General features: G+C 28.8%; 1 protein-coding gene across 1 annotated transcript; it reads right to left on the reverse strand.

Moving 5' to 3' along the window:
• Positions 1 to 689: 689 nt before the first annotated feature.
• On the reverse strand, positions 690 to 10,525 carry hyzebra (zebra; the record flags this gene model as incomplete). Its single annotated transcript, NM_001280819.1, is given in 8 exon segments — positions 690 to 700; positions 8,447 to 8,638; positions 8,771 to 8,856; positions 9,144 to 9,231; positions 9,361 to 9,543; positions 9,679 to 9,861; positions 10,216 to 10,326; positions 10,516 to 10,525. Coding segments are annotated over 7 exon segments (844 nt in total), but the record flags the coding sequence as incomplete, so codon positions are not given.
• Between the last annotated feature and the right edge of the window lie 2,340 nt (positions 10,526 to 12,865).

The raw sequence follows: 12,865 nt of genomic DNA on the forward strand, positions 1-12,865 counted from the left end.
GTGCGCTCTTTTTCAAAAATGGAGTTATTTGAAGAATCGCGAAGACAAAATCAAGCAGAAAGAAATTCTCGTTTATTGGATTTTATTTTGCAAAGATTTTGTCTTACTGATGTAACTGATGTGACTAGAGATTCTGAGAGGTCTTTGCAGTTAAAAATTTCATCTATGGCTTCAAAATTCGCAATAAAATGGTCTGCAGCACACATGATGATGGACCGTTTTTTGAACAAAAATAAAATTTGGTTAGAGGGGGAAAATCTAGAATTTAAAGTAAGTATATACCAGCAATGTACTTTTTCATCATATGGAGAAATTCAAGGACGACCAAAAAAGAACTTTGAAGACTCGTCCTTTAAAACCAAAAAACGAAGGGTTGAAAACTTAGTAAAATTGCAAAGTGCAACTGAGTTGATCACAGCTGCTGAAGTAGTATGCCGTGTGTTGGGGGCACAGAAACCAAGCTACTTTAATCAGAAAAAGTCTTGAATCATTAGAAAAATTACATCAAAAGACTTTATTTGTGGTGGCAGGCAGTTAAATCGTGGTGAGGCATTAGCTTATTACATTGACTTTAAATGTACAAGTCATTCTTATAAACAGACGAGAGAGTGGTCTTTAAAGACAGGGAATATATTGTTTCCATCTTATTATAGTCTATGTAAGTTGAAAAAGTTATGTTATCCATTAGATGAACATATTTCTGTTACAGATACAAGTGTCGAAATCAGCCTACAAGCTATACTTGATAAAACTACTGAACGCCTAATTGAAGCCCAATGCGAAGTTCTTAAAAGTATTAATTTTACTAAGCCATTCACACTAACTAGCAAATGGGGGATGTGATGGGAGCTCTGGTCACAGCACATACAATTAGAGATTTAAAAACTCTGATGCTACTGATGAGTTTCTGTTTGTATTTTCATTTGTTCCGTTGAGACTGAGTGACGGTCAAAATATTATTTGGCAAAATCCACGACCTTCATCCACTCTTTATTGCCGACCAATTAAATTTATTTTTTCAAAAGAAACAAACCTTTTAACTACAACAGAAACTAACCAAGTTTTAAAAGAAGCTTCTCAACTTGTTCCAACATCTATAAGACTCAACGAATCTCAAATTACTGTTAAACACGACCTAATACTATCAATGATAGATGGAAAAGTTTGCAATACCTTGACTGACACAAGTTCCCAACAAAAATGTTACATATGTGGTGCGACTCCTAAAATGATGAACGGTGAACTAAAAGACTAAGTTGTTAAAAAAGAACATTATGGTTTTGGTCTGTCTATTTTGCATGCGTGGATTCATTTTTTGGAGTGCATGCTACACATTAGCTATCGTTTAAATAAAAAAAGTGGCAAGTTAGAAGCGATGAAGATAAATCTAGTGACCAAAAACGTCCAGAAGATATCAAACAAAAATTTAAAAAGCATATGGGCCTTATTGTAGATAAACCAAAACCTGGCTTTGGGAATACAACTGATGCGAACACAGCTTGCAGGTTTTTTATGAAGCCAGAGTTAAGTGGCGAGATTATAGGTTTAGACATCAATCTCATTAAAAGTTTTAGTATTTTATTAAGAACACTTATTATGAATTTGAAAAGCTTTGTTCTGAAACCGAAACTCTTTATATTAATCTGTATCCGTGGTACTATATGCCGGTTACTGTGCACAAAATACTTGTACATAACACGGAAGTTATAAAAACATGCCTTCTTCCAATAGGACAACTGTCGGAAGAGTCTAAAAAGCCCGCAATAAAGATTTTCGTCGATTCCACGAACACCATACAAGAAAAAATTTCCGTATTTGCATAAATGTAGATTTGCTCAATATGCTTTATTTTTATTTATTTTTTATTTACTTGTATAATTTAATTTATTTTGATTGATTGACAGCAACTTTAATGGAAGATTAGTTAATTGCTTTATTTTATGGAAGAGAGTAAAACATGTTTTTTCACAGTTTAATAATAACTCATTAGCTATAAACCATTGGTTACAGCTTTCTAGTTCAGCGTTCATTGTTTTGAACACAATTTTTATATCAGAGTTGTTGTAGAATAAATTTGTATCGTTGGCATACATAATTGACGATATTTTACGAGAAGCTTTATTCATATCATTAATATGTAATAAAAATAATAAAGGTCCCAAGATTGATCCATGTGAGACTCCGCATACAACACCAAGAGCTCCTGATTCCTTCAGCACAACATTCTGTTTTCTGTTAAAAAATAACTTTTAACCCACTTATATATAAGGCCTTTAATGCCGTAATTCTTTAACTTTCAAAGTAAAATTCCAAGATCAACGGTAGAAAGATTGGTAAATACTCATAGTGCTTGTTCTCCTTTACCAAATGACATAGCTATTTATGACTTAGTTATTTTATTGGCAAGTAAACGATCTTATAATTTCCATCCAATGCAATATGAAAATAAGTAACTATCTCGATGTGACATTTGATCTCAATAACAATTCTTTTGAACCATAACGTAAATGCGACCATGAGCTGAATTATGTTCACTCTGATTTAAACCGCCCGCCTAGTATTATCAAAAGACTCTCTCGCCCTGTTGAATTGAGGTTATCTGCCACGTCAGTAAATGAATCTGTTTTTCATAATGCTATCCCACCTTACGAAAGTGTGGGATAGCATTATGAAAAACCTTACTTAAAAAAGTGTGGCTATAATTGTAAACTAAAATGCCAACCTCAAGTTACCTTGACTAAAAAAAAAAATCGAAATCGAAAAGTTATATGGTACAACCCTCCATTTAGTCAGAGAATGGAAACAAAAATAGGCAGTCGTTTACTAACATTAATTGACCTGCACTTTCCAGTAAATCATAAATTTCACAAAATATTCAACAGAAATTCAATCAAAGTTAGTTATAGTTGAATGCAAAGCGTAAAGTCTATAATTAGTTCACATAACCACAAGATTTTACTCAGTCATACAAATTTGAATGCAAGAACTTGCAACTGCATTACAAAGACCGCTAGCCCATTGAACAACCAATGTTTATTAAGTAATACTGTTTATCAAGCTACTGTGATTGATGAAAATCCTAATTCTAAAGAAAAAGAAAAAATATCAGCGAGATCTTAGATACGCAAAACATTTTAAATCTTTTAATGCCGTGAAATACAGAAATGATACCGAGCTTTCTAAGGAGATATGGAGTTTAAAAGAAAAAAATATGAAGCACACATTAAAGTGGAAAATTGTAAAACGCTGTAAACCATCAAAACAACATCCAAAGTTTGTAACCTCTGCCTTCATGAAAAATTTACAATTTTATATCACAAAGAAAACAAGCTGCTCAATAAAATATTATCTAAGTGTTGACAACAAATTTCTACTGTCCTCTTTTGATAACGGAGACTAAATAGTTACATCTTTTACGTTAGAAGTTGTTCTACCGTAGTTCTTAATTCATTTGTAAAAGAGTTTGTTTTCAATAGAGTTGTTAACCGGAAGATTTCTTCAATTCCGGAAAAATAAAGTTCTTTCGGAAGGATATTGAGAAACAAGAATTTTATTTTCTAACCGAATTTTACGAAACAAAAAAACCGTCGATATTCATTTCGCAAATGCTACTTACGAAATGTAGACTTTCGCAAGTTGAATTACGAAATAAAACTATTTTGCTGCGTATGAAAGTAGCACTTACGGAAGTCGCACTTGCGAAACGAGCTCTTTGGTTAAACGACGTTATGAAGTCTATAAAAAAATTTTGTTGGCCAAACGGATATAATTGTAAAAAATAAAATATTTATATACCAAAGTGTTTATAATAAAATTTTATTTTCAGTATTGCAGCATATGAACATTTTAAGGTTTTATTTTTTAAAACAATGATAAAAAACCAAATTTCTTTCGAAACGAAACTCTTTTGCACCGCAACTTGCGAAACAGTTCTTATCGGGAAAAACTTACGAAACGCGGCATAATAAGTATATTTAATCAAGTTTTATGAATGAAATACGTATAATTAACTAAGTAACTAAAATAATAATTATTATATGATATTGATAAGTTTCAGTTGTAAACTTTTATAAATAAATCGAGACTTTCATAAAATATACTTTTTAAATTGTCATTTAATCAAAAAGAATTAAATAATGAAGATAACTCGAACAACGTTAACTTACGAATGGAATCGCGTCATCGGGAAACAATGCCTTTGCTGAAATCAAAAAAAGTCCTAATTTAAGTTATAAATGCTAAAAATTAATTATATAATAAAATGCCTAAAAATAGCTCTCACTTGTTTTCAAATAGAATAATATTATCTTTAGTCGCATTCGCTTTTTTATGTTTATGCGCTTTCGCTTTTTTTACCTCAATAAAAACAAGTATATTTAAAAAAATTTTAAAGACTTCCTTTTTAATGATTTTTTCTAAAATGTTTTCCTTTATAAAAAAAAAAGTCAGAGTGGGAAGGGCATTTGTCTTCGCACCTAACAATTTTAACATAGAAGCTCACCAGGACTATACAGGCGCCGAAAGTTTCAGAGCTGTAGCTAGTCTGAATAGTGGTGATAAATTAATTGAAAAATTCAGTAAGGACTGACAACGGCCAAACAAGGCTAAAAGTTCAATTAAACTTTTTAATGGAGCCTAATATTTTACAAAGTTTTTTTATATGAGAATATAAATAGTAAACCTCCATTTCTGCTAAGCCAATAAACAACCCAAAGTTGGAAGTAAATCAAAGTCGGTACTTGATAAATATAAATATATATAAACACTGGCATAGAGACATGTTGCGAAGGGAGCGTTGTTCTTTCCCTAAAAACTAACTCAAAGTTTCAGTTTTATCTATTAAAATTTTAGCTATGTCAGGGCACATTAATTTCCGTTTCAGCCTCCTCCCCATCCTAACTTTCTTAACCTTTCTAAGTCACTGAATATATATATATATATATATATATATATATATATATATATATATATATATATATATATATATATATATATATGTATATATATATATATATATATATATATATGTATATATATATATATATATATATATATATATATGTATATATATATATATATATATATATATATATATATATATATATATATATATATATATATATATATATATATATATATATATATATGCTTCTGTGGCAACTGAGCATTGCAAAGAATGCCATGGGATATTCGACTGGCTTTATCTAAAATTAACAACTTCCCTTATTTTCATGAAAGGAAAATAAGGGAATCGCTTGAAATTAACTATACGCAAACATCTCAGGAGGTTAAACAATACCCGGTACTGCTTAACAGGGACAACGGGGTAAAAGTTGCTTGAAATAGTTGGAGACCACTATTTAAGAAAATCATAAAAAAACAAATAAATTTTTATTGAAGTTGTCTTTGTAATGGCTTCTTTATGATTTTTAAAATTTTATATTGTAACGGTTTTTAAATTGGGATTTTACGTCTGATAATGGTCTATGCAAACTTCGGTCTAAAAGTATCACAAAAATTAGTAAGTACGATGCTGGTTTGATGTTTTATAACTTATTATAAATTTACGTACAACAAGAAATGTCGCTTAAACACTTAAACTATTTCTGACGTTACAAAAAAATTTTTTGTATAAATATTTTACGAGCTGATGATGCTGGTAACCATTAACCAGCGAAAATTTTTAATAACAAATTATTAATTGTATTAAAATAATTTGTATAAATCGATGTTTTCTTATCAATATAACATATACTCTTATGTACGATGTCAACGCTAGAGATATATATTACAGCAAAATACGGAGGTTGATGTTTACAAACAAACTAAACAGTTACAATTATCGAAGAAGCCGGTAGCAAAGTCTAAAAATAAGTATATATTTTTACAAAAATGTAAAAAACACAAACTTATTCCAAAATCATTACGAATTATCAGTCCTGTAAATACAAAAAGAGCAGTGAGTATTCGATATAGACTTGAAATTTTGATTTGTATTAAAAAATTTTATGCTTGTTATGAAACTAAAAATCTTCAGAAAGATCTTAAAGTTATTCTTGATGAAATAGACTACAAAAAAGTTTAAAAAAGTTACTGAAAAATCTTGCGAAATAATACTTTTGAAACCAACAGAGAGTATTTAAAAAGTTAAAACTCTTCATTTTGAGAAAAAATGTTTTAAAAGAACTTAAAATGGGTAAAAAAATAAATCAAAATTTAACAAGAGAACAAGGAAAAGCTCTTATTGAAATTAAGAAAAACAAAATCATCAATATATATCCGTTTGATAAGGGTAATGGTTTTGTAAGAATAAAACACAATAAAGCTTTGGAAAAAATTTGCGAGCAAATCGGTCTAACGAGAGTTTTAAAACAAGATTCAACATCTAGTTATGCTATTAAAACTAAAACTTATTTCTCACAACTTAATAAAAAATAGCGATTTTCAAAAACGGAATATGATAGTATATATCCAAGTGATCCCATCCCGCCTCGTATGTATGATCTAATTAAAGCTCACACACCTGAAAAATCTTATCCTATGAGAAAAGTTATATCAACTATCGACACTCCTAGTTATGGAATTTTGAACTACTTAGTAACGAAAATACAACCTGTCTTAAACAAAAACCAAACACGTCTGAAAAATTCTTTTGATTTTGTAAGAAAAGCAAATTTATGGGAGATTGACAAAATTGAGGTTCAAGTTTATTTGATGTAATAAACTTGTATCCCTCAATACCTTTAAAGAAAGCCACTTTAATTCTTATAGACCAATTAAATAAAGATGATTCCTACAAATATTCTACTAAGCTTACTATATCTGAAACAAGACAACTCGTAGAGCTTTGTTTACACCGTTGTTATTTCCTATGGAACAATGAAATCCATGAGCTTGAGAATTCTGACCCTATAGATCTTTTATTCATGGTCGTACTTGCAGAATCATTTTTACAACATCATGAACAAAACGTTTTTAAAATTGCAGTGGCAGTGAATCCTCCTCTTGACCTAAAATCTTATCTAAGATTTGTCGACGATAGTCACGCTAGATTTTCCAACACTTAAGAAGCAGAACAGTTCCTAATTATCTTAAACAAACAACACCATGCGATACAATATACGATCGAAACTAAAAGCGAAAATAGAACTCTATACTTTCTCGATTTAACCATAATAAATAACAACAAAGGAAAGTGCGAGTTTAAAGTTTACAGGAAGAAAGCCATTACTAATATCCAAACTAAACCTCACTCAAATCATGACCTTAAGATTCTAAACGCAATACTTAAAGATCACGTTCACAGGGTTTATTCTATATGCAGTAATTTATATTTACAAGATGAGATTAATTTCCTTATTTTAATGTTTAACAAAAATGGGTACAACATATGCCAACTTAAATGGATTGCAAACTTGATTGGAAATAAATTGTCCCTAAAAAATCAACAAAATTCAATTAGACTCTCTTAACCTCTCTACTGTATCGTTACCGTGGATACCATCACTATCCCCGAAACTAAGGAAAATATTTTGGAAAGCTGGCTATACAGTAGTCTTCAAATCAAATCCAAATTTAAGAACATTACTAACGTCAAAAAATAAAACTAAACTGCCACATAATAATCAACCCGACACTTATTTGATTGAACGCAAATGCTCAAAGAGATATGTAGGCGAAACTAAACTTCAAATTAGGACTCGAACTTAGCAACATCTAAAAAGTTTTAACAAGGAAAACATTATCAGTCTGAAATAGCCACCCATTATAAGTTTTGCTCACAAGAAATAAAATGGGAAAACGTAAAAACAATTAAAGTTGAAACAAAAAAATTTGATCAAAAAGTGCGCAAAGCTCTTGAAATACAGAGGTTCCAATGTTCATCTTTACATGACAGAATTAATTTTGATAACGGGCAGTTTGTGAAAACTAAATTTTGGACGTCAGTTAATTTTAAACTGTTTCTAACGTTACAAAACTCTCTCTCTCTCTCTCTCTCTCTCTCTCTCTCTCTCTCTCTCTCTCTATATATATATATATATATATATATATATATATATATATATATATATATATATATATATATATATATATATATATCTATAGAGAGAGAGAGAGAGAGAGAGAGAGAGAGAGAGAGAGAGAGAGAGAGAGAGAGAGAGAGAGAGAGAGAGAGAGTTTGATAAACAAAGTAGTTTGCTGTTAAATACATAAACGATTTATTTATTCATTAGCATATTACATATCTTTTGTGATAACATCCATGAGCATTTCAACGGCGCGAACGACCTTTTCTTTGATTTCTTCTTGATCTAAAATTGAAAATGATTTAAAATTTGAGCCAGTTAAAAATTTCCTCAAATTTTTAAAGCAAAAATAATTAAATAAAAACATCAACAAAGACAAATAATAATAAGTTGATGGGTAAAGAGAAAAGATTCGTACCTATGCTTCTCTTGTACATTGAGGGCTCGTCTCCGAAACTTTGCGTCCATTTCTCAACTATGAAATTAACGGCATGTTTGTAAAGATCTGTAACTTTAGTAACACCACTGGCTACAGCAGATCGTATAACTGAGTTGACTTCGGTTAATGATACACTGAATTTATCGGCAATTTTTCGGACTTTTTCGCATGTCTAAAAAAAGTTCAAACTATTTTTAAACAAATACATTGGATTAATATACTTTAAAAATTTGCATGTAGGTTATACATTTTTATGTATTATACACCATGATATTAAAGAATAAAATAAAATAAGGAAACTTACTTCAGCTGAGAGAACGTTTTCGCAAGATATTTGTGCTCTAAGGTATTCAGCTGCATTATTAAAATAATCCACAGCATTGTTAGCACCTAAATCAAATATTTGATTGTACAATGTAGAAAAATTTATACGACAATTAGTTTCTTTATAAAAGATAGTTAAAAAGAAGTATAAAATTATAGGGTTTTGTAGAAAAAAAAAAAAGAAAAATGAAAAATAAAAACTCATTCTTATTAAAACTTTTTTTAGCATACCCAAAAGCATAGCCAAATATAAAAAAACTGTTATAAAGTATAAAGTGAAAGTTTTCACAGCATATATACCGTTTGTATCATTCCAGAAAAAAAAATTATTGTAAAATATTTCTAAGAATAACCTTGCACGATGGCTTCCTTAATGGCGTTTGTGGCGTCAATTGCGCTTAGTTTAAGACTTTTAGCATAATCAGCAACTTTTTTGCAAACCTATTGTAAAAAGCGTTAAAACAAAATTTTTATCAAATTATAATCTTTACAAGAAAAAGGTAATCTTCAGAAAGAGGGATAGCATTAACTAGATTATTTAGTTATCTTAATTAGAAAGGATTTTCTCACTTCTGCAGAAACCAAGGTTTCACAATTAACATTTTTGACATCGTTCAAAAGAAAACCCACTGCTCGAGCATAAATAACTTTTGCTTGATCAACTCCGTTCACAACGGCTTCTTTGATGGCTTTTGAAACGTCTGAAGCTTTTAATTTAAGATTTTTTCCAATGGAACCAATTTTGTCGCATTGCTAAATATATGTAACAAACAATACATCGTAAATCTAGTCTGAAATTCTGAAATACTTTAATATCTAATCTAAAATCTATAAAAAAATGTTGAAAGATAAGGAAAACAAGAAATTACATTTTGTTTAAATACTTACCTCTGCAGAAAGAACGTCAGTGCATTGAAAATTAGTTGCCTTTTCTACCAAAGTATCTTTGACAAAAAGAATGATTTCTTGTGTGTTTTGTATATTTTTTTTAACAGCATTAATAACAGCATCGTTTACAAGCTGAGTATTTACTTTTAATTTGGCTGCTGCAGTTTTTAGTGAAGCACAGGTCTTAACAATACAAATAAAAATTTGCATAAGTTTTTACTATTAAGTTTAGGTTATATCTATGTAGTATACATATATATATATATATATATATATAGATATATATATATATACATATATATATATATATATATATATGTATATATATATATATATATATATATATATATATATATATATATATATATATATATATAGATATATATATATAGATATATATATAACATGTTTTTAATAAACGCTAGTAATTTCAGCAATAACGGAAATTTTAATTTAATAAATTTTTTTTTAAATTTAAAATAAACAAAAGCAGGTGCAGCAAAACATTAAAAAACAAAATATCATTTTATAACCTACATTAGCTGGAAGAACATCTTCGCATTTAGTAGGCAGTTTTACTGATAAACTTTTAGCAGACACGCATTGAAATACCAAAACGGACACAAATAAAACAGCTATTGATTTCATCTTAAACGTAATTCACATTAAAAGCAAAATTAGGAAAAAAACTCTCAAAATAATCAATTTGTTGAGAAGAATTCACAAAATTTATTTAATTGGAAATAATTAATTGATAAGGGTTAATATAACAATAAAATCAAATACATTAAAAAAAGCAACACAAAAAAAGAACCTCAATCAATTAAGGAGTTTTACCTTGAAATTTATAAGCACCGTACGTTATGTGAAAGTTATAGGATATAGACAAATGTTGTTCTGCTTTTATATTGCAATATGTTTGCAAAATCTGCACGTTATCCAAATAAATTCATTACAAGTACAAATAAATAAAGTCAGGCTGTTAACACATCTTACAGCAAACATTTAATAAACGTCTTAATTTGGTCAGCAGTATTTAAACATTCTCATAAATAAATGAAAAATTTTATGTACACATATTATGTACATATTTTTTTGAAAAGACTTTCAAAACTTTTTGGAAAAATAGAAAACGAGGAAAAAATTCAGCCAATTCCAAGAAAACGTAGCATTCAAAAAGTTTTTTCTGTTTGATTAAGATACAAAAATAATTATAGGGTAGATTAGGGTAATATGAGCACTTTGGTAATATGAGCATACTTAAAGATTTGTTAGAGTGAAGTTAAAGTTGCTATGTATTTTTTGAATCGATATTATGTGGTGATAACAGGAATCAGTACAATTAGCGTAAATTTATATGCAGTAATTAGCGGCTGTCATCTAATTAAAACGCTGTTAAAATTTTGCGTTTTTAAAATAATATCATCACAGGTGAATAAATCTGTGGCGCGAAATTTTGGTGCTAAAATAATGAAACTAATTTTTTCATAGATAAAAACGTTAGCTATAATTCCAATCCTTTTTTGTTTGAAAAACAATGCATAAAAACATTTAGTTTTGACTTTTTTTAAAGATGCCATTTTTGTGTAATATGAGCATGCTCAAATTACCTTGTGTTTTTCATTAAAAATACCTAGTTTAAAGTCCTAAAATAGCATCAGTTTTAATTGCTTTTGAATAAAACAAAACATTATAGAAAAATTTCATACTCTAACGATATTAAATATTGTTCTGTAATTTAAATTTAAAAAATTTGAATTTTTATCGTTCAAAGGTTTAAATTAATAAAATTGAAAAAATAAGGAACTAGTTTTTTTTGCGGAAAACTTTTTGTTGTTTCAACAAAAAGTGGTTTAAAACTTGATCTTTTAATGATAAATATTTTCAATAACATACCACTATATTCCGACAATTAGTTCTAATTATCAGGCTGGTATTTTTTTACTTAATTAATGTTACTTTTTTGAGCTAATTTAAAGTGCTCATATTATCGAGTAGTCTGGGTAATATATGCATATTTGCTACTTTTTTAAAACCTCTGTGTTTTTAAGAAAAATTTCAAGTGCCCAAATATCTAAATAAATCATGAGGAGAGAACCCTAAAAATTATTTATTTGCAAAATTTTGGATCCAGCATAATTATTTTTGAAACTATTTTAGTTTTCGTTTAAGGTGCTCATATTACCTTAAGCTATCCTATCTAAAACGTGATATTAAACGAAAAAAAATGTTTTAAAAAATTTCTCTTTAAGCAATTAACGCTCGGAGTATGTGTCATTTGGCACAGTTAAAATTATTTAAGAAAACCCAGTTATTTATTTATTTATTTATACATGTTTGTGGGTGCAAACATGTAGGGATATATATACAAACATGTATAATGTTTGTGCAAACATGTAACATATATATACAAACATGAATAAACATGTATTTATACAACTTCAAATCAATATAAATTGTGTAATTTTAATTTTGAACTAGTTTTTTTTTTAAATGAAAGGTAAAACCAATTAAATTTAATTATGAGGTCAAATATTGTCAACCTGATTGTTTTTTTTATGAGTTAATTAGAATTTTAATGACTACTTGGAAAAATGTCTGAAATTAAGCGTGCAAAAGTATTAGCGCACTCATTTAAAATGTATTAGCACACTCGTTTAATTCCTTTGAGAAAAACTTTTTTGGTTAATTTTTGTTAAAAACTCTCTGCTGATTAATAATAGTCAATAAAAAATATAAGTAGAATAAATTGAAGTGGTGGAAATATCATTTGAAATACAGTTAGTTAAAACTTTAAACTTGCAACAACAAAAATATGGGTTTAAGGAGCATATCAATTGGATCAAAGTGGCAAGTTGTTGGCCTAAACAAACGAGGTCTCAGCTATCAAGAAATCGGACGTCAACTTGAAATCAGTGAATGCAGCGTTAGAACAACGCTCAAAAACTATAATGAGTTTGGAACAGCCAAAGACAAAAATTGCTCTGGTTGTCCCAAAAAATGTCAGAAAGGGACGAAAATAAAGCAATTATACTCGCTAGACACAACCCAAACATGAGCATAGCCAAAATTGCCTTAGACCTGAATGCAGCGTTGGGTGCACATCAAGTTAGCCGATCAACAGTTAGCAAGCTTATGAAAAAAAAACATTTCAAGTCATACCTTGCAATAAAGAAGCCACTATTAA

Source organism: Hydra vulgaris, chromosome 05, assembly GCF_038396675.1.
Source record: "Hydra vulgaris chromosome 05, alternate assembly HydraT2T_AEP".
NCBI classification, from domain to species: domain Eukaryota; kingdom Metazoa; phylum Cnidaria; class Hydrozoa; order Anthoathecata; family Hydridae; genus Hydra; species Hydra vulgaris.